This window comes from Colletotrichum fioriniae (assembly GCF_027942845.1).
Source record: "Colletotrichum fioriniae strain IMI 355084 chromosome Unknown scaffold_1, whole genome shotgun sequence".
NCBI classification, from domain to species: Eukaryota; Fungi; Ascomycota; class Sordariomycetes; order Glomerellales; family Glomerellaceae; genus Colletotrichum; species Colletotrichum fioriniae.
The window spans coordinates 6023532-6042312 of record NW_027076837.1 but is presented as its reverse complement, the minus strand read 5'-3'; the positions used below and the strand labels follow the sequence as shown (position 1 = coordinate 6042312).

The following is an 18781-nucleotide window of genomic DNA, read 5'->3' as shown; positions in this document are numbered from 1 at the left end:
ATGCCGGCGGCAACTCGTCTAGACAAAATCCTCTTTACAAGGGCGAACAAAAGAACCCACGTGCTGCAAGATGTATTGTAAACACTCAACTATAATAGCATGGATATGATTATTCGCCAATCGTTCCGGGCTTCAGGTCTGCTAGGGTATCCTGAGACCCGAGTCAGCGGCACCGCAAGTGCTCCGCAACATAATATCTGAGGTGAGACCCATTCATCAGGGACCCATTACAGCTGCTCCCTTGGTGAAAGGAGACGGTTTATGTTGAGCCCACAAATCCCCCGGATTCTACCCGTACTTGGCAGGACCCTTGGTGATCGGGATGTGGAAACGCCCCGGCTAGAGCGTGCAGAATCATCTCTTCTTTGCTGTCGGGCCATCACCGCTCTTGTGCAGTCCCGCTGCGCCCAATATCGGAGGACAGCAGGCCGGCAACGTGGCTGTAGAATATGATGGTATTGGGCAACTTGTATTATTTGGATGGGGTCGTTCGGACTCTGGTCGAGGCAGGTATCTTTGCCCTTATCTAATGACATGGATGGACCTCACCATGAGGCATTGCTATTGTGAAAGGACATGCGTGAAACTCCGATGGAAATCGTTCGAGGCAGACATATGAGACCTTGACCTCTTGCTGTTTTTCTTCGTTTGCTCTTCACTGACACTCTCGTCCTGCCCAAACCCTTCCACGACTATAACAAGATACCCAAGCGCTATACTCATTAGTAATTCTCCTTTGATTGTACCCTATTACACAACATGCCGTTCATCGACGAGCCCACCCGTGCTGAAAGCACGGATCAGCCAATTGCCATCATCGGTATTGGCTTGAGAGCCCCCGGCGATGCCTCTGATCCAGAGAAGTTCTGGCAGATGCTCTTGGACGCTCGCTCTGCACGGTCCGAGATTCCCAAAGATCGCTACAACGTTGATGGCTTTTACCATCCTGACCCTGAAAGGCTGGGAAGTATCCAGCCCAGGTAAGCCCAGCTTCCTTAGCAATCCTTAAGACGTCCCATCTCATCGTTCTTTTTAGGCATGCGCACTTCTTGAAACAAGACTTCAAGGTGTTTGACGCGCCATTCTTCTCTGTCACACCCAAGGAGGCCAAGGCCATGGATCCGACGCACCGGATGCTCCTTGAAGCAACTTACGAGGGCTTTGAGAATGGTAAGTTGATGACAGTCTAGCGAATGTGAACGCATAGCTTGTTTACTAATTGTGTGTTAGCTGGTCTGAGACTGGAAGACGTCTCGGGAACTCAAACATCATGCTACATTGGCACCTTTACGGGAGACTTCCCCAACCTCCAAGCCCGTGACAATGAAGGGCCTTCCATCTATCGTAAGTTTCAACTTCTCTGGTATTCATATTAAAATATCACCATTCTAATATGTCCTGGAAGATGCTACCGGTCTTTCTTCCTCCCTTGCATCAAATCGACTTTCGTGGTTCTACAACCTTAGAGGCCCCTCTATGACGATAGACACCGCATGCTCATCTAGTCTGACGGCTTTCCACCTGGCTTGCCAAAGTATTCGCACTGGAGAGGCAGAGATGGTAAGCAGAAAATAAGCACACGGCATAGATCCTTCGACGAGCGAGGAGATCGCTGACACAAAGCCTAGTCCGTTGTCGCTGGCGCAAATCTCATGTTCGGCCCAGATATGTCAATTCTACTCGGTGCCGCGAAGATTCTCTCTCCCGAGGGAAAGTCCAAGATGTGGGACGCGAATGCCAACGGATTCTCTCGCGGTGAAGGGTTTGCTGTCACAATTCTTAAGCCCTTGGATGCCGCTCTTCGCGACGGCGATACCATCCGTGCTGTTGTGCTGGCCTCAGCAGCGAATGAGGATGGCAGAACCCCTGGTATCTCGCTGCCGAACAGTGAAGCTCAGCAGGAACTCATTCGCACTGCGTACCGTAAAGCTGGAGTTGATCCCGCAGAGACTGGCTACGTTGAGGCACACGGCACAGGAACGCAAGCTGGCGATCCCCTGGAAGCCCGCGCTATTCTCAAGACGATAGGAGACCAGCCCAGCCGCAAGTCTGAGCTTTACGTCGGCTCGGTAAAGAGTATGTTCTGCTCCGTTGAATGTTTCTTTTCAACATTTACTGATAAAATTGTGCAGCAAACATCGGTCATTTGGAAGGTGCTGCTGGCGTCGCTGGCGTCATTAAGGCTGCCTTGGCCGTCGAAAGGGGTCTGATTCCCCAGAACTTGTGGTATGTTCTCCCTTCACGAAGGTCTCCAATCAGTGGTCTGACTGATTTATTTCTCTACAGGTTCGAAGAACTCAACCCTCAGATTGAGCTACCAGATGACGTCAAGATTCCCACAACTCTCACTGTGTGGCCTCATAGCGGCCCACGACGTGCTAGCATCAACTCCTTTGGCTTTGGAGGAGCCAACGCCCATGTCATTCTTGAAGATGCCGCCTCCTATCTTCTCCGCCATGGTTTCTCAGGACGCCATGCGACAGTTCTCAAGCCAAAGCTACTTCAATCTCCTTCAAGCAATGCCAGCGACATCAGCTCTGAAACTGAGACGACTAGCAGCATCATTGCGGAAGAGCCCAGCTCGAAGCTGTTCGTGCTTTCTGCGAACGATCAAGAGGGAGTCAAGCGCAACGTCGGAAGGATGATTGGCTACCTTGCCACCAAGATCTCTGGCCAACCGCTCTCAATGACCGACCTTGCCTTCACTCTCTCTTCAAAACGGACAACTTTGCCCTGGAAGTCTTTCGCCATTGCTTCTGACATCAACAGCCTTTACCAGAGCCTCGAGACTGTCCACGCTGTAGTTCGATCGTCCAACTCGTCTGTGCCGGGTGTCGCCTTCGTGTTCACTGGTCAAGGAGCCCAGTACTTCAAGATGGGCAAGGGTCTCTCCGTGTACAAGGCTTTCAGAGACAGCATGCTGCGCTCTGAGACGATCCTCAAGTCTCTTGGCTGCACATGGACCTTGACCGAAGAACTCGATCGCCCCGAAGCCGAGTGCAACCTACGCCGGACGGATTACAGCCAGCCAGCTTGCACTGCTTTGCAAGTCGCGCTCGTTGACCTTGCCAAGGAATGGGGTGTTAAGCCAGTCGCTGTTATCGGTCACTCTAGTGGAGAGATCGGAGCCGCCTATTGTGCAGGCTTCATCGATCACGAGGCCGCGGTGAAGATTGCATGGCTGAGAGGTCAGGTCTCCCAGACTGTTTCCAAGAACGCCGGCATGTTGGCGGTAGCTGCAAGCGCCGAGAGCGTCAGCGAGCACCTTCAATCCCTCAAGCTTGGAAAGGCCATCGTCGGCTGCATCAATAGTCCCAAGGCTTGCACGATCTCTGGAGATGATGTTGCTATTGGCGAGTTGCAGGGGATTCTCGAGGAAGCGCAGATTCCATGCACTCGCTTGCCAATGGATGTGGCCTATCATTCTTTCCACATGGAAGCCGCGCGGGAGAGATACGAGGCTGCTCTGGCTGGCATTGCTCACCGGTCTTCTGACATCCCCATGTTCTCTTCTGTGACTGGAAAGCTTGTCACTTCCGAGCAAATGACTCCTTCTTACTGGGTGGATAACTTGGTTTCTCCCGTCAACTTCGTGGGCGCCGTTCGTTCTCTCTTGCACCACACGCATGGCAAAGCCCGATCTCACGACAGATCTGCATTTGCCAGTGTTTTTGTCGAGTTGGGCCCCCACTCAGCTCTGCGAAGCTACCTGCTCGACACATTCTCTACCGAGGACAAATTTTCAGACCTATCCTACACCACGATACTACGACGTAAGTTCGATGGGGCTCAGACTGCCCTGGAAGCTATGGGACAGCTGTGGACCAAGGGGTGTGATGTTGACATCAACCGTGTCAACGAAGTCACATCTGACACCAACATGCTTGTGGACCTGCCCCCGTACGCATGGAACCACAAGCTTTCCTTTTGGGACGAGTCCTACCTCAGTCGCGAGTACAGACTCAGAGAGAAGCCGCGTACGGATCTACTTGGGTATCGAATCCCAGGCACTCCGGATCCCACCTGGCGCAACTTCCTTCGATGCAACGAGAACCCTTGGATCCGCGAGCACAAGGTCCAGGGCGATATTCTCTATCCAGGAGCGGGTATTGTTGTTATGGCTATTGAAGCAGCCCGTCAGCTCGCGGAAGAGAACGCCACGGAGGAGGTTTATGGCTATGAACTCCGCGATGTTGCCATCGACACGGCCCTAAGAGTGCCGGACACCGACAAGGGCATCGAGGTGATGATTCAACTGCACCCTCGTCGCACTGGTACTAAGGCTGGTCCGTCTGCTACCCTCAATGAGTTTGCTGTCTCTTCTTGGTCTGAAGACATCAAGGAATGGACGATGCATGCGCGAGGACTGGTCTCTGTCACCTACAAGTCATCTCTCTCTCCGGCCATGCAACGCGAGCTGGCTCTCGAGAACGAGCGCTACGCACAAACCTTTGCGGAGGCCAAGGAGATCTGCCAGAAGCCTGCACGAAGCTTTCTTTACGATACCGTTGAGACCATCGGCATGCAGTATGGTCCGACTTTCCGCAACATGACCGAGCTTTTCGCTGGGCCCAGTGCGAGCTACGGTATCATCAGCGTCCCGGATACCAAGGCCGTCATGCCCAAGGGTTTCGAATACCCGTTCGTGGTACACCCAGCGACCCTAGACTCTGTGTTGCATCTTCTCTTCCCCTCTATCAGTGGCGATGACCAGTCTCTCAGCGAGGCAGTTGTGCCGTTCTCATTTGACAGAATCTTTGTCTCTGCCAAACTCTCAACAGTCCCTGGGACTAAGCTTCACGGATGTTCCACAGCTCAGAAGACCAGCTACACCACTTGGAAGTCCTCCATCACCATTTCCGAGGATCTCTCTGAACCCATGATTGTCATGGACGGGCTGTCTTTGGCTTCTGTCGGAGAGGGGGACGCTTCCCAAGCTCACGAGACGAGGGCCTCATGCTTCGGGCAGTCTTGGCACGAGGACTCAGACTTGCTGGAGCCCTCGCAGATCGAGGAGCTTGTGTACAAACGTACTCTCAAGAGCAGAGATGACGACTCTGTCCTCGACAAGCTTGAGTACGTCTGTCTCGTCCACATTTACCGCTGTCTCGCCTGGCTTGAAAGTGAGGAAGGCAAAGCTTTCGTGCCCCAAGATGGATTCTGGAAGTCTTATGTCGAATGGATGCACGATACTATCAAGCAGTTCCCACCTCTTGCTGCCAGCGAGACAGAAGTTGAAGCCGAGCTCGACGCAGCGCGCAAAAGAATTGTTCTGTCCGAGAGTGGCGATATCACTGTACAGATGGTTGACCGCATCGGAGAGAACCTGAGCAAGATCTTCTCCCGCGAAGTCGAGCCGTTGCAGGTCATGACCGAGGGCGATCTATTGTACTCCTTCTACCGCGGTGCCTTTGGAACTAGCTTCAACACCAACGTTGCGGAGTACGTTGGACTGGTCGCTGACAAGAGACCCGGTATCAACATCTTGGAGATTGGTGCTGGTACTGGTGGCACCACGTATCACGTCCTGAAGCGCCTCCGCAATGCCGATGGAACTTCCAAGGCGGCAAAGTACTGCTTTACAGACATCTCGCCGGGCTTCCTCGCCAAGGCAGCCGATCGCTTCTCGACCGACGCATCCATCATGGAGTTCACCACCCTCAACATCGAAAACGAGCCCACCGACCAAGGCTTCACTCCTGAGAGCTACGATCTCATTGTCTGCGCCAACGTTCTTCATGCCACCAAGAGCATCCAAGAGACCCTAGCCCACTGCAAGTCGCTCCTCAAGCCTGGTGGTCGCCTCGTGCTTTCTGAGGTTACGATCAAGCGCATTTTCAGTGGCTTCATCATGGGTCCCCTCCCTGGATGGTGGCTTGGTGAGGATGACGGCCGCAAGGGAGGGCCTCTTCTGGATGTCGAGGAGTGGAACACTGCACTGAATCTGGCCGGCTTTTCGGGCGTCGACGTCGACATTCGTGGCGATCGCGAGGCTTCCAAGGAGCCTGTCTCGTTGATCATCTCGACGAAGCCAGAGAAGCAGGTGTCTGGCTCCTCTCAATTCGTCGTCGTCAGCACAGGCTCCGAGCTATCTGAGAAGCTTGCACAGTCCATCAAAGGGCAATTCGTATCCGCTAGGCAAAATGTGTCTATAGCTCAGTGGGATGAGGTCTCAGAGAGCCAGGTCGACGGAAAGTACTGTGTCTGCCTCGCTGAGTGGGAGCACCCCATCCTTGCCAATCTCACGGACGAAAATTGGGAGAAGCTGCGTCAAGTCATCCTGGGTTCCGCCGGAACTCTCTGGATCACTGGCGGTGCTGCGATGGAATGCTCTGAGCCGATGAAATCGTTGATGGTTGGTCTTTCAAGAGCCATTCGCAACGAGGACGCAGGCGTTCGGCTGGCTACCCTCGATCTGGAGACCGCCAGCAACATCAACTTCGAAGAAGCTGCCAGAAATGTCCTCAAGGTGACTCTGAGCCACAGCCGAGGCGACGGGTTTGATGGCGAATTCGCAGCTCGTGGTAGCACCGTCTACATTCCGAGAGTAGAGAGAACTCTCAACGTCGACGGCTCTCTTCGCAAGTATGAGGCCAAGGGACAACCGGACCTTGTCTCTTTCAAGGGATGCGGACGGCCTCTCAAGCTCACCATCAAGACACCTGGTCTTCTCGACACTTTTAGGTGGGAAGAAGACGAGACGTACTACCAACCCATGCCTGAGGACTGGATCGAGGTCGAGGTCAAGGCAGTGGGTCTTAACTTCAAGGATGTACTCGTGGCTTTGGGCAACCTCGCCGAGAACAAGCTCGGTGTTGATGCATCTGGAATCGTCACTCGCGTCGGCTCAGCGGTCTCGGATTTCAAGCCTGGTGACCGTGTCATGACCGCCTCTTGCGACACTTTTGCGACCTATGTCCGCTTCCCGGCGAAGGGTGCTATCGCCGTTCCTGAGAAAATGACTTTTGAGGAGGCAGCGTCGATGCCCCTCATCTTCCTCACGGCTTATTACTCCCTAGTCACCGCCGGAGGCCTAGTCAAGGATGAGAAGGTTCTGATCCATGCCGCTGCTGGAGGTGTCGGTCAAGCCGCGATCATGATCGCGCAGCGCAAGGGCGCCGAAATCTTTGCTACTGTCGGCTCGGACGAGAAGAAGCAGCTCATCATGGAGCAGTATGGAATTCCCGAGGATCACATCTTCAGCAGTCGTGACACCAGCTTCGCAAAGGCTATTATGCGGGCTACCAACGGTCAGGGTGTGGAAGTTATTCTCAACTCCCTGGCTGGTGAAGCTCTTCGTTTGTCCTGGCACTGCCTCGCCAAATTCGGTCGTTTCTTGGAGATTGGCAAGGCCGACCTCTTCGCCAATACTGGTCTCGACATGAAGCCCTTCCTCGACAACAAGAGTTACATTGGCGTCAATCTCCTCGATTTCGAGAATAACCCCACTCCTCGCGCAGTCGCTCTCTGGCAAGAGACAGCCAAGCTCATCCACGATGGCTCCGTCAAGCCCATCGCGCCGATTCAGCTCTTTTCCATGGCCGAGGTTGAGAAGGCCTTCCGCCACATGCAGGCTGGCAAGCACATGGGCAAGGTGGTCGTTCGAGTAGACGAATCCGACATGGTCCCTGCCGTCCCCCGCATGCCGAGTGTGGACATCCAGGCCGACGCCACGTATGTTGTCGCCGGTGTCGGTGGCATCTGTAAGGAGATTGGACGGTGGCTTGCGGAGAAGGGTGCAAAGCATCTTGTCTTGCTCTCTCGCTCGGCCGCCAGCAGTGAGGAGAATAGGGCTTTTGCCTCTGAGCTTCAGAAGACGTATGAGGCCAACATGTACGCATATGATTGCGATGTTGGCAACAAGGCTGCCCTTCAAGGGGTGCTGGAGGACTTGAAGACAAAGGGCGTCCCTGTTGTGAAGGGATGTGTTACCGGTGCCATGGTTCTCAGAGTAAGTTCAAGCTCCCAGTTCCAGCAAAATAATGTCGTTGCTAACAACTTACATCAGGATACCCTCTTTGACAAGATGACCGCGGACCACGTCCGAACAACTGTCGGGCCCAAGGTCCACGGAACCTGGAACCTGCACGAGCTCCTCCCGCGAGATCTCGACTTCTTTGTCATGCTCAGCTCCCTCGCCGGAGTCATGGGCCACCGCGGACAGGGCAACTACGGCTGCGGAAATATCTTCCAGGACTACTTCGCGGCGTACCGCCGCAGCCTGGGCCTGCGCGCCATGACCATCGACATTGGCTACCTTCTCAGCGTAGGCTTCGTGGCCGAGCACGACGAGTACGTAGACCACGTCAAGGCCATGGGCCTCAAGGTGATGCACAAGAGCGATCTCCACGGCCTCATGGCCACGGCGCTCGAGGGCTCTCAATCGCATCCACCACAGGTTATGTGCGGACTCCCTTACAACGAGCACGACGACGCGTGGTACTGGATCCAGGACCAGCGGTTCGCTGGCCTCAGGAAGACTGCCGCGGGCTCCGGAGCGGGCGGTTCTGCCACTGTTTCTCTTCGCGAAGAGCTGGCTCGCTGTGGCAGAGCGGACGACGAGGCTGTGCACCTGATTACCTCTGCTCTGGTGCAGCGCCTGGCCAAGTTGATGATGATGCCCGAGGACGATGTTGATGCGGGCAAGCCACTGAGTGCTTATGGCGTCGACAGTCTGGTTGCTGTTGAGGTCAGGAATTGGATTGCAAAGGAGGTGGCGGTTGAGGTCAGTGTATTTGACATCATGGCCAATATTCCCATGAGGCAGCTGGCTGCGGATCTGGCTGGGAAGAGCAAAATTTTGATTCAAGAAGCGTCATAAAGTGCTTGTTGAGTTGTTTGGATCGTACGAGACGGGAGTTTGGGAGGGATTTGATTTAGCTTTGTTTGAGTAAAGACACTGTAGATCATTATCGTTCAGCGTATGTATACCCTATGATCGGCTGTAAATTCTGTTTGGAGACAAACCAAGCAGAAACACTGCTTATTGTATGAAGAGAGACGTCAACTTACAAAGTTCTTGACTGCTTTCAGACACTGCTTCCATAGTCTAGCGCTCTGGTTCTTCAAAACGTAACTCTTGACAGAATGACAGATGAAGCATAACCTACTGCTGAAACTCTTGAAGATGGATACTTCGTCAAGCAGGGCAACTCACTGGCGCATCTCAATGGTACTGGCAGCATGACCGATGGTGGTGATGTCCACTGGATCCCATGAACCACTCGATCGATACCAGAAAGATGAGGGGAATACAGCGCTGAATGTGTCTATGGCAAAGACGTGATCCACTGGCAACAGGGGCTAAGACTGACAAGCTTCAGCGAAGTTCATGACTCGCACCCTGAAGACCAGGGATCCCTCGGCGGAAACACTCTCTCTGTCTCGACAGCAGGACCTGAGCGCCTGTCACTTGTCCACGTGCTTGGAGCTGTCTGTTGATATCAATGACTGTCTTTGCTTCTTATCTCGAGGTTTTCAGGGGACGGGAGTTTGGTTTGACTGTGTTAGACTCTTAGTTGCCTCTGAAATTCAATCGTTGACTTTCCACCTTCACCAATTCTTTTCACCAGTATTCTATCGCTACCCACAACTGAAGCTTCAAACGCTAAGCTTAGCGGTTAAAGAAACGCCAATAACAATGGCGGCCCAGACGCCTCTGCCAGTGGCTTCAGTGCCTCTGTCCGCTAAAGAGATGAAGGTCCTCTCGTTGGGAATGACACGGACCGGTTCGTCCCCAAAGCGCTGTAACTCACACATGTCTCCAGAGGACTAAACAACGACGCAGGCTCTGCTTCCATCACTAAAGCTCTTGCAATCTTGGGCTACCAGGGAGTCCATCACGGCATCCAGGCTATATCTTCGCCGCGCGAATGGGCGCTATTTTCTCGCGCCGCGGACTCGGTGTTTCCCACACTCCCAACTCATAACGGCGCGCCCTTTACCCGCAAAGACTGGGAAGCCCTCTTCGGTTCCTACGAAGCAGTCACCGACATGGGCTCCTTCTTCGCCCTACAACTCATTGAGGTGTATCCAGAGGCCAAGGTCATCCTCGTTGAGCGCGACGTCGACAGCTGGTTCCACAGCATGGATGAAGCCATCTTCAAGACTACCTGGGGATTGCGCGCGAACCTGATCATTGATTTCCTGGGGCCGGCATGGGGCTTGAACGGCGGGAGGACTCTTAGGAAGATCCTGTTGGGATTCTACGGCGTCCGAAATGTCGACGAGATGAGAGAAGTCGCCAAAGACCGCTATAGGAAGCACTATGCAGAGGTCCGGGCTGCGGTCCCTAAGGACCGACTCTTGGAGTTCAAGCTGGAGGACGGTTGGGCGCCGTTGTGCGAGTTCCTGGGTAAGGACGTCCCGAACGGCGTCGATTTCCCCGTAGCGAACCAGAGAAAAGAGCACCTTGAGCGAGTGAGAACGAGACAGAATCGTTTCTTCAAGCTCGCTTTCTTTACTGGCTTGCGGAAGGTAATGCCTTGGGCATTTGGTCTTGGAGTTGTTGCAGCGGGCGTGTACTTTGCCAAGCCGACTTGGAAGCCAACTCGGTTGGGCTGGGATGAACTGAGATGGGTCTTTCAGAGAATCCTGAAAGATCTTCGACTTGGGTTAAAATAGGACAGGATCCCTTTTTTACTGTTTGGCTCTACGATTTACTTAATCTGTGTTTTGAGAGGACTGTAAGATAACGTACTCGTCTCTGTACAATGAATCCATTCAGTCACCTAGAAGGTAGATATCGCAGGAATAATGCACTTGGGCTTCCAACAAGCGGGGCGCCCTGAAGGCGTTTGCTCATGCACGTCGATCTCGCCGCACCAAATCGGATGCAGGCTCATACCAAATTCTATATAGAATCTCTATACTAGGTACTTAGGTAGGTATTTAAATCAACAAAAGCAACTTGGCGACCCCTCCGGCGCCTATACCCGAGACTAAGCCGTCACGGAGGGCGATTATCGGCAAGACTCATATAGTCCGGCCCCACTGCTTTCTCCGCCCGAGTCCGGCGTTCGGCGGTGTCCCCCGCAACACGTCAGAATCCTCCGAATGACAACATCAGCTCTAATCCGCTTCAATGCATGAGACCCCTGATCGCCATATCTTGAAGAAGTATTTTAAGGCTTGGCAAGCCCGAGGTAACGGTCACATCGCTGCGCCGTTCCTCAGCCCTACTCCTTTCCTCGGTCCCGATTCCGTATCGGATCGCTGTATTCTCTGCGCCTAGAACTTTTGCGCAAATCAAAATACTGAAGAGCTCTAGTCTTTCAAATGGAGTCCCTTCGAGAAACAGTTATCCACTGGCTCGGGAAACGACCATCCTCGAACCCAGGGATCACCTTTGGGGTGCCCTGGCGGCAAGGAATCTGCTACCACTCGAATACTGCATTCGTTTGCAAAACGGAGAGTGGGAGCGACTTTCCACTACAGACATGGCCAACAGCATTCTGGCCTGATGGATCAGTGAAATGGACAAGTCATGCAGTTCCCTCAACTGAGACAGTAGAAGAGAGCTACCGCGTTATTGCAGTTGACTCGTCGGACGCCAATATGCAATATCCGGATGCGCTCATAGTCGAGGAAGACTCCGAATTCATCTCGGTTGACACTGCGAAGATGAATATATCGTTTGCAAAGACAGGAAACGAGATCATCGAGAAAGTTGTTAATGCTAAAGGCAATACGGTTGGTGTCCAAGGCAGGTTGATTCTACTTTCCCAGGATCGTGTATGTGATCCCGATAAACCGGACTCTCTGGTGAAGCACCATAACTTCTACGGAAGCATAAGCTCGGTGGAAGTCGAGCAGACTGGTCCCATTCGCGCTGTCATTACCGCTCGCGGAGTACATATCGAAGAACCTCAAGAATCTGAGCCGACTGCCAAGACCCACGAACCATGGATACCCTTCACACTCAGGTTCTATCTATATGCAGGGTCTAGTCATATTCGAATAGTTCACACCATAATATATAATGGCGAAAAAAACGACTTTATTCGAGGGATCGGGGTTCGCCTCAAGGTGCCTCTCCAGGAAGAAGCGGCCTTCGATCGCCATGTACGATTTTCTGGAGCATCAGGGGGTGTTCTTGCCGAGGCTTCTCAAGGGCTGACTGGACTTTGGAAGGACCCTGGGCGAGAGGTCAGGTCCGCTCAGGTGCGGGGCAAGCCTCTGCCGTCTCCTGAGAGTTGGGATCCGGAGCTACCCCCAGCTTCTATGCGCTGGGTACCCGTCTGGAATGACTTCAGCTTGCATCAACTCTCACCAGATGGGTACACGCTCGAGAAACGACTGAAGAAGGATCATCCGTGGATAAAGACCGCCAGTGGTACCAAGGCTGGAGGAGTTGTTTACGTCGGTGGCGCTAATCAAGGAGGGTTGGCCATCGGGTCGAGACATTTCTGGGAACGATACCCAACCGGAATCGACATTCGGGGCCTTGGAGCGTCTCAAGAAGACACCGAGGTGACACTTTGGCTTTACGATCCCAGAGCCGGGCCCATGGATCTTCGCCCTTATCATGACGGCTTAGGACAACAAGGATTTGACGATCAGCTGGACGCCCTGAAGATCACTTACGAGGACTGGGAACCAGAGCTTGGGTCGCCTTATGGAATAGCCCGCACAAATGAGCTGATGATATCGGTGACGGACTCAACGCCAGATGGCCATGAGTTCTCGTCACTTATAGACCTTATTCGAGATCCTCCAAAGTTATTACCTAGCCCGGAAGCCATTCACATTAGCCAAGCCCTCGGCACAAACTGGTCTCCCTTGTCGAATGACTCCGCCAAAGGCCTTTCAGCCATCGATGGACGCCTCGAGTTCTTATTTCAATTTTACGAGAAGCAGGTACAACAAAGGCGCTGGTACGGCTTCTGGGACCACGGCGATATCATGCACACGTACGATGAAGACCGACACACATGGCGATACGACGTCGGCGGATATGCCTGGGACAACTCAGAGCTGTCACCAGATCTGTGGCTTTGGCTGTACTTTCTGCGAACCGGTCGAGTTGATGTATTCAATATGGCGGAAGCGTTGACTCGTCATACTGGGGAGGTAGACGTTTACCATCTTGGGCGTTATAAGGGCCTCGGCACACGACACGGCGTGCAGCACTGGAGTGATAGCTGCAAACAAGCCCGTATATCGAATGCCTTATATCGTCGCTTTTTCTACTACCTGTCTGGCGGCGACGAACGTGTTGGAGAACTTCTCGAAGAGACGCTCGATACGGATCAAAAGTTTCTGATCCTCGATCCGTACCGAAAGGTTCGAAAGAACAGAGAGACCTACAGCCCAGATGCACATGCCGTTGAGATCAGTCTGGGAACGGACTGGGCATCATTAGCAGCCTCTTGGCTTGTTGAATTTGAGCGTCGGGGGCTACGATGGAATGAGGCCAAGAGTAAGCTATTCAGGTCGATTGAAGGGATTGGTGTCCTTGCCAACGGCTTTGTTACCGGGAATGCGACTTACAATCCGTCAACCGGAGTCATCTCACCACCCGCCGCAGACCCTGGAAACCAAGGCGTGGTGAAGGTTTCCCACCTATCAGCAATGTTCGGGTTGTTTGAGGTGGCGGCCGATATCCTGCAGCAGTTTCCAGAGAAAGCAAACGCAACTGGGTTCAGGCCCGCATGGCTAGAGTACTGCATCTTCTTCAACGCTAGTCTAGAAGAACAGGAGACTCGATACGGCAAACCTGGTTGGGGCATACTGCAGCTAAGACAAGGACACTCTCGCTTGACTGCCTTTGCGGCGAACGAGCTCAACAGGGCTGATCTGACTGAACGCGCGCTGGAAGAATTTGAGAATGGGGATGGCTTTCGGGACTATGGTCCCAACGCTGTCTGGAAAAGCACCCCGGTGAGCAAGAACCATGTTCTCGAGCCCGCAGATGAGGCTGCTGGGATTTCTACCAACGTCACCGCGCTGTATGGTCTGGCAGGTATTCAGAACCTGGCATTGCTGTTGGATAAGATAAAGACAAGAACTTAGGATGATATTCAAGACAGCCGTAACTGTGCCAACGCGCACAGCATTATGACATTGAGTTTGTTCAAGTATCTCACTTGTTGTCGACGACGCAATTCTGCAGTACTTAGCGTCTCTCAACGCGACGCGTATTGCATGCAGCAAAGTGCGGTAAACTTTCCTTTTTGACCTTGACAAGCGAGACCGACTGTTCTACCGCAAGAGAAAGCTTGTTGTTGTTATTGTTGTGTGGAGTAAATAAGGTTTTCAATGACAACTCAAGTTGAGTGGAATTAGAAACTCAGTCAGATAGAGGGTCTTGAAATTCCCGGGTTCGTCCGGCCTACAACGCGGATGATCAGCTCATCGAAAAGCGTGAATCGGTGACAAATTAACGAATGAACAAAGCAATTTGCTGGAACATCCCAACTTTCAGCCAAACGCGAGTGCTCGCCTCGTCGGTTTCGGCTCCGTCCCGTGCGTTGGTAACCAGTAGGAGAGGTGTCGACGGTTGCAAGGAGGTGGCATTGGATTTGAGTTTGTCCCGCAACTTGATCGAAACTGTTTCGTCTAACAAAACTTGTCGATCAGTGCACTTTAAATTGATAGTCGCCTTGTTCCCGCCGGCAGAGTTCCCTGCAACATGGTAATGCTACCTTCCTGCAACAAACGCTATCCGGCATGAAGCTTCCACGGTCCAATCTCTGAGTGTCCACAACGACGATCCGCGTAACCCTCCACCACGAATAGCCTTTGAAAATGACCGAAATTACCGAGCTATATGATGCTCATGTCTGCCCAGACCTCTCACAATAAGGACAGTTTGTTCGTCTCAATGCCAAGTCGGTTGCTTTATTCAACCATCTTGCCCTCGTCTGGTCACAACTTTTTTAGATCCGGAAGATCGCACGATGCGCGTCTGGTGTTGATACCGTTGAGATGCGTATGCGCTCGAAGAGCTTACTTGCGCCACGGCGCCCCGTTCGCTTGGCTGTCTTTCTCGCCGCAGTCTTTGTCACGGTTTTCTTACTGTTTCCTCCATTCGAATCTAGACCGATCCTATTATTCCCCAGCACCAGCAGCCAGACTGAGAAGATCACATTCCGCAAGAGTTCTTTCGACTGGGCGACAGTAGAGCAACACCACCCCGTCACCTCCTTCAAGCCCCTACCGACGGGCAAATCACTAGGTCTTCCTTCGATCCAGCACGAATTCGGCGTGGGTAATCCGCATCCAGAGGCACCGAAGCGACAGAAGGCTGTCCGCGATGTATTCATCCGAAGTTGGAACAGCTACAAGAAGTTTGCTTGGGGTCGGGATGAGCTAGCGCCTGTAAGTGCCGGAGCTAAGGATACATTTGGAGGATGGGCTGCGACTCTGGTGGATTCTCTCGATACGCTCTGGATCATGGAGCTCAAGGACGAGTTCCGCGCCGCGGCCAACGTAGCCGTGAAGTTGGATTGGGCCAACACAACAGCCACCAGCATAAATATGTTTGAAACTACGATAAGACACCTAGGCGGCCTGCTTAGTGCGCACGATCTTAGTGGCGAGCCTGCCCTCCTCGATAAAGCGAAAGAACTGGGGGATATGCTTTACATGGGATTCGATACGCCAAACCGCCTGCCAGGCTTTTGGATCAACTTCGAAGACGCTAGGAATGGAACCCAGCTAGCTGGCGCGCACGATCCGTCAGCTTCCCCGGGCTCATTAGCTATGGAGTTTACGCGTTTATCCCAGCTGACGGGTAATCCGAAATACTTCGACGCCGTGGATCGCATTACGAGGTTTCTTGAAGGCACGCAATTCAAGTCCAAACTTCCCGGGATGTGGCCGAAGATGATCAATTTCAGAGAGGAACGAGTCGATACCGACAATGGCTTCACGCTGGGAGCCTTGGCAGATTCACTTTACGAATATCTGCCGAAAATGTTTGCGCTACTGGGCGGCCGAGATCCATCGTACGAGAAGATGTACATTGGAGCCATGGCAATAGTAGAGCAACACATACTTTTCCGGCCTATGGTTTCAGATCGAGATGACATCCTGTTCGCCGGCGATGCCTTCGTCTACGCCGACCGGATCGAGCACGTATCCGACGGCCAGCACCTCGCATGCTTTGCGGGCGGTATGCTTGGTCTCGGCGGCAGACTCTTCTCCGTCGACAATCACGTTGCTCTGGGTGAGAAGGTTGCACGAGGATGTGCATGGGCGTATGATGCGTTTGCGTCCGGCGTGATGCCGGAGAACTTTAATCTCATCCCTTGCGAAGCCCGGAAGACCGGCGATACACAGAAGGACGACGAATGCCTCTGGGACGAGTCAAGATGGAAGAGCGAGGGAGATCCGAGGCTGAAGAAGGGTTTTCGAAATGCCCGCGACCCGAGATATATCCTCCGTCCCGAAGCAATTGAGAGCATATTCCTGTTATACCGGATGACGGGCCGACAAGATCTCCAAGATATTGCCTGGCAAATGTTTGAGTCGATTCTGAAAGCCACAGAGACGGAGCACGCCTATTCAGCCATAGCTGATGTTACTGTTCCGCCGCATCAGACGAGAAAATTGGACGAGATGGAGGTATGTATTTGCAAACGTCCTGCGGTGAATATCCGCTTTGCTCGCGCCCATATCGGAGTGACACAGTCTGCTAACTCCCTTCCTCCACAGAGCTTCTGGCTCGCTGAGACTCTCAAGTACTTCTATCTCATTTTCTCACCACCCGATCTCATTAGCCTGGATGAGTACGTTCTCAACACAGAGGCACATCCGTTCAAAATCCCCAGATCAGCAACGCCGCAGAGCTGAGGAGGACTTTTGGCGTTTTAGATTCGGAAGATACATATATTGGTTCGGATCTCGGTACATGCCATGATGAGTACATTAAGAGGACCCCGCGTGCAAGGGAGTTACTGTGAAATAGTTTATAAGACTGAAGGATACATGAAGTAAGATATATATACATAATTTTGATCACTCCTCCGAAGGCAAGTGATGCAATATGATTACAGCTTGACAGTAACTCAGTTTCGGCATGTGCCTAGATACCCTAGTAAGTAACCAAGGTATCGAACCATTGAGCAAACAACTCAATCTGGTTGTCTTTGGCAATAGGAAGGGCTTGGAAGCCATCACCAAGCTCCATCACCGTCGCACTGACATTGCTTGCAGGCGTCCATTGGTTCAAGCCATCTCCATTTGGGTCGCCAGTCTTGATAAAGTTGACCCAGTAACTGTTCATGATATTGGCAATCTCGTAGTCCTCGCTAGTCCATGGCGAGTCGGTTCCGTAAAGGTTGTTGTGTACGTAGTTAATCTCGCTCATGTGGAAGGCGCCCTGAGTTTGCCCAGGCGGGGCGTGGTCCCAAATGTAGTTGTAAACTGACGATGTAGCATTGGCTTGCCACAACTGTGACCAGAAGAATGTTCCCACTTTCGAGCGGTCAGTCCATTGGGCATTCTCAGCTGCAGAGGCAGTGATCGAGTCGTTGGCAGGGTATGCGGCGAGGAACTTGTCCTGCCAGGTGCTGAATGTCTCGTTCAAGTCGGAGATGTACGTCGCAAGAGTGATGTTGAGGCCGTACTCCGCCCCGCTCTCGTCTCTAGTGTTGCCCGTCATGACAGGGACATCCTGGGCAATTCCCTCCTTCAAGGTGTTGATGTAAGTGTCCGGCATGGCGTAGTAGTCGAGCGTAGCCGTGAAGTCGAACTCGGAGTTGAGGAATTCGGTGACCAGATCCTCCATCGGCAGAGAGCGCATGCATGCAATATCAGAGCAGTTCATCGAGGCCATGTATCTGCTCGCCGTCTCCATGTTTACGTCCAGACTCCGGTAGTTCTCTGCCAAGCTAGTGCATAGAGGGTCGTGAGGGTCGCGGACGCCGGACTGGATGATGGCACCATGGAGAGGAACGCCGTGTAGAGGACCATTAAGCATATGGTAGGTAGCTGCCGAGCCGGCGGACTGGCCCATGACTGTGATATGGTCAGGATCACCACCGAAGCTGGCAATATTCTCATGAATCCACTTCAAAGCGGCGAACTGGTCCAGCATGCCATAGTTGCCCGAGCTATTCGATCCAGCGGTGCTAAGTCTCTCCTGGTTGAGCTCGGGCGTTGCGAGCCAGCCGAAAGACCCAGTGCGGTAATTGTAGTTGACGTATACGACGCCCTTGTCGGCGATGCCTGCTCCGTCGAAGAGCGGCATCGCTGCGGTTGAGCCGGCCGGATAGCTCCACATGACAACAGGCAACTTGGCATCTGTTGAGTTTGCCGCGCTCCAGACGTTGAGGTTCAAGCAGTCTTCGCCAACGGTGTAGGCATCTGTACCGCTGCCCACAGCAGAAGGGCAAATGCTGCCAAATGACTTGGCGTCGAGAGTTGAGTTCCATGCGACGATGGGCTGAGGCGCCTTGAAGCGATTGTTGCCTGCAGTAGAGGCAGCAAAGGGGATCCCCTTCCAGATGGCAATATCTGCCCAATTATCAAGAGACATGTTTGCCGGGGAGCTATTGAATGCCGGGTAGCCCTGAATCAGTCCATATTTTGTCTGAACAGCAGTATCGTAAAGAGCTGCGCTTGCGGCCTGGGCCAGCGCAGCGCCGACGACGGCTTTTTGCACCATTGCTGGTACGTGGACAAGGCAATTTGGTAAGTCAGAAAGAGTGTAATAGTTGAGAGTAAAGTAGAAATGGGTAAGCACTCTTATTACTGGTGGACTGGTAACTCTGAGTCAATGATATGTTTCGCAGCAGTCGGCATGGCTATATATATGACATTGCAAAGCCTCCAC

At 52.9% G+C, this 18781-nt stretch overlaps 4 protein-coding genes across 4 annotated transcripts; 3 read left to right on the top strand and 1 right to left on the bottom strand.

Moving 5' to 3' along the window:
* Positions 1-759: 759 nt before the first annotated feature.
* ALT5 (Highly reducing polyketide synthase alt5) lies at positions 760-8821 on the top strand (the record flags this gene model as incomplete). Its single annotated transcript, XM_065756263.1, has 8 exons — positions 760-980; positions 1037-1170; positions 1231-1344; positions 1406-1560; positions 1629-2076; positions 2133-2226; positions 2287-7951; positions 8009-8821. 8 exons carry the CDS (start codon positions 760-762, stop codon positions 8819-8821), a joined length of 7644 nt encoding a protein of 2547 aa, XP_065615503.1.
* Positions 8822-9640: 819 nt separating this feature from the next.
* On the top strand, positions 9641-14013 carry N0V96_001557 (uncharacterized protein; the record flags this gene model as incomplete). Its single annotated transcript, XM_053194141.2, has 4 exons — positions 9641-9728; positions 9788-10476; positions 11437-11850; positions 12133-14013. 4 exons carry the CDS (start codon positions 9641-9643, stop codon positions 14011-14013), a joined length of 3072 nt encoding a protein of 1023 aa, XP_053048338.2.
* A 915-nt stretch (positions 14014-14928) lies between these two features.
* On the top strand, positions 14929-16797 carry N0V96_001556 (uncharacterized protein; the record flags this gene model as incomplete). Its single annotated transcript, XM_065756262.1, has 1 exon — positions 14929-16797. The coding sequence occupies one exon, from the start codon at positions 14929-14931 to the stop codon at positions 16795-16797; it is 1869 nt and encodes a 622-aa protein (XP_065615502.1).
* Positions 16798-17038: 241 nt separating this feature from the next.
* N0V96_001555 (uncharacterized protein) lies at positions 17039-18613 on the bottom strand (the record flags this gene model as incomplete). The annotated part of the gene is made up of 1 exon (XM_053194138.1): positions 17039-18613. One exon carries the CDS (start codon positions 18611-18613, stop codon positions 17039-17041), a length of 1575 nt encoding a protein of 524 aa, XP_053048335.1.
* Positions 18614-18781: the final 168 nt, after the last annotated feature.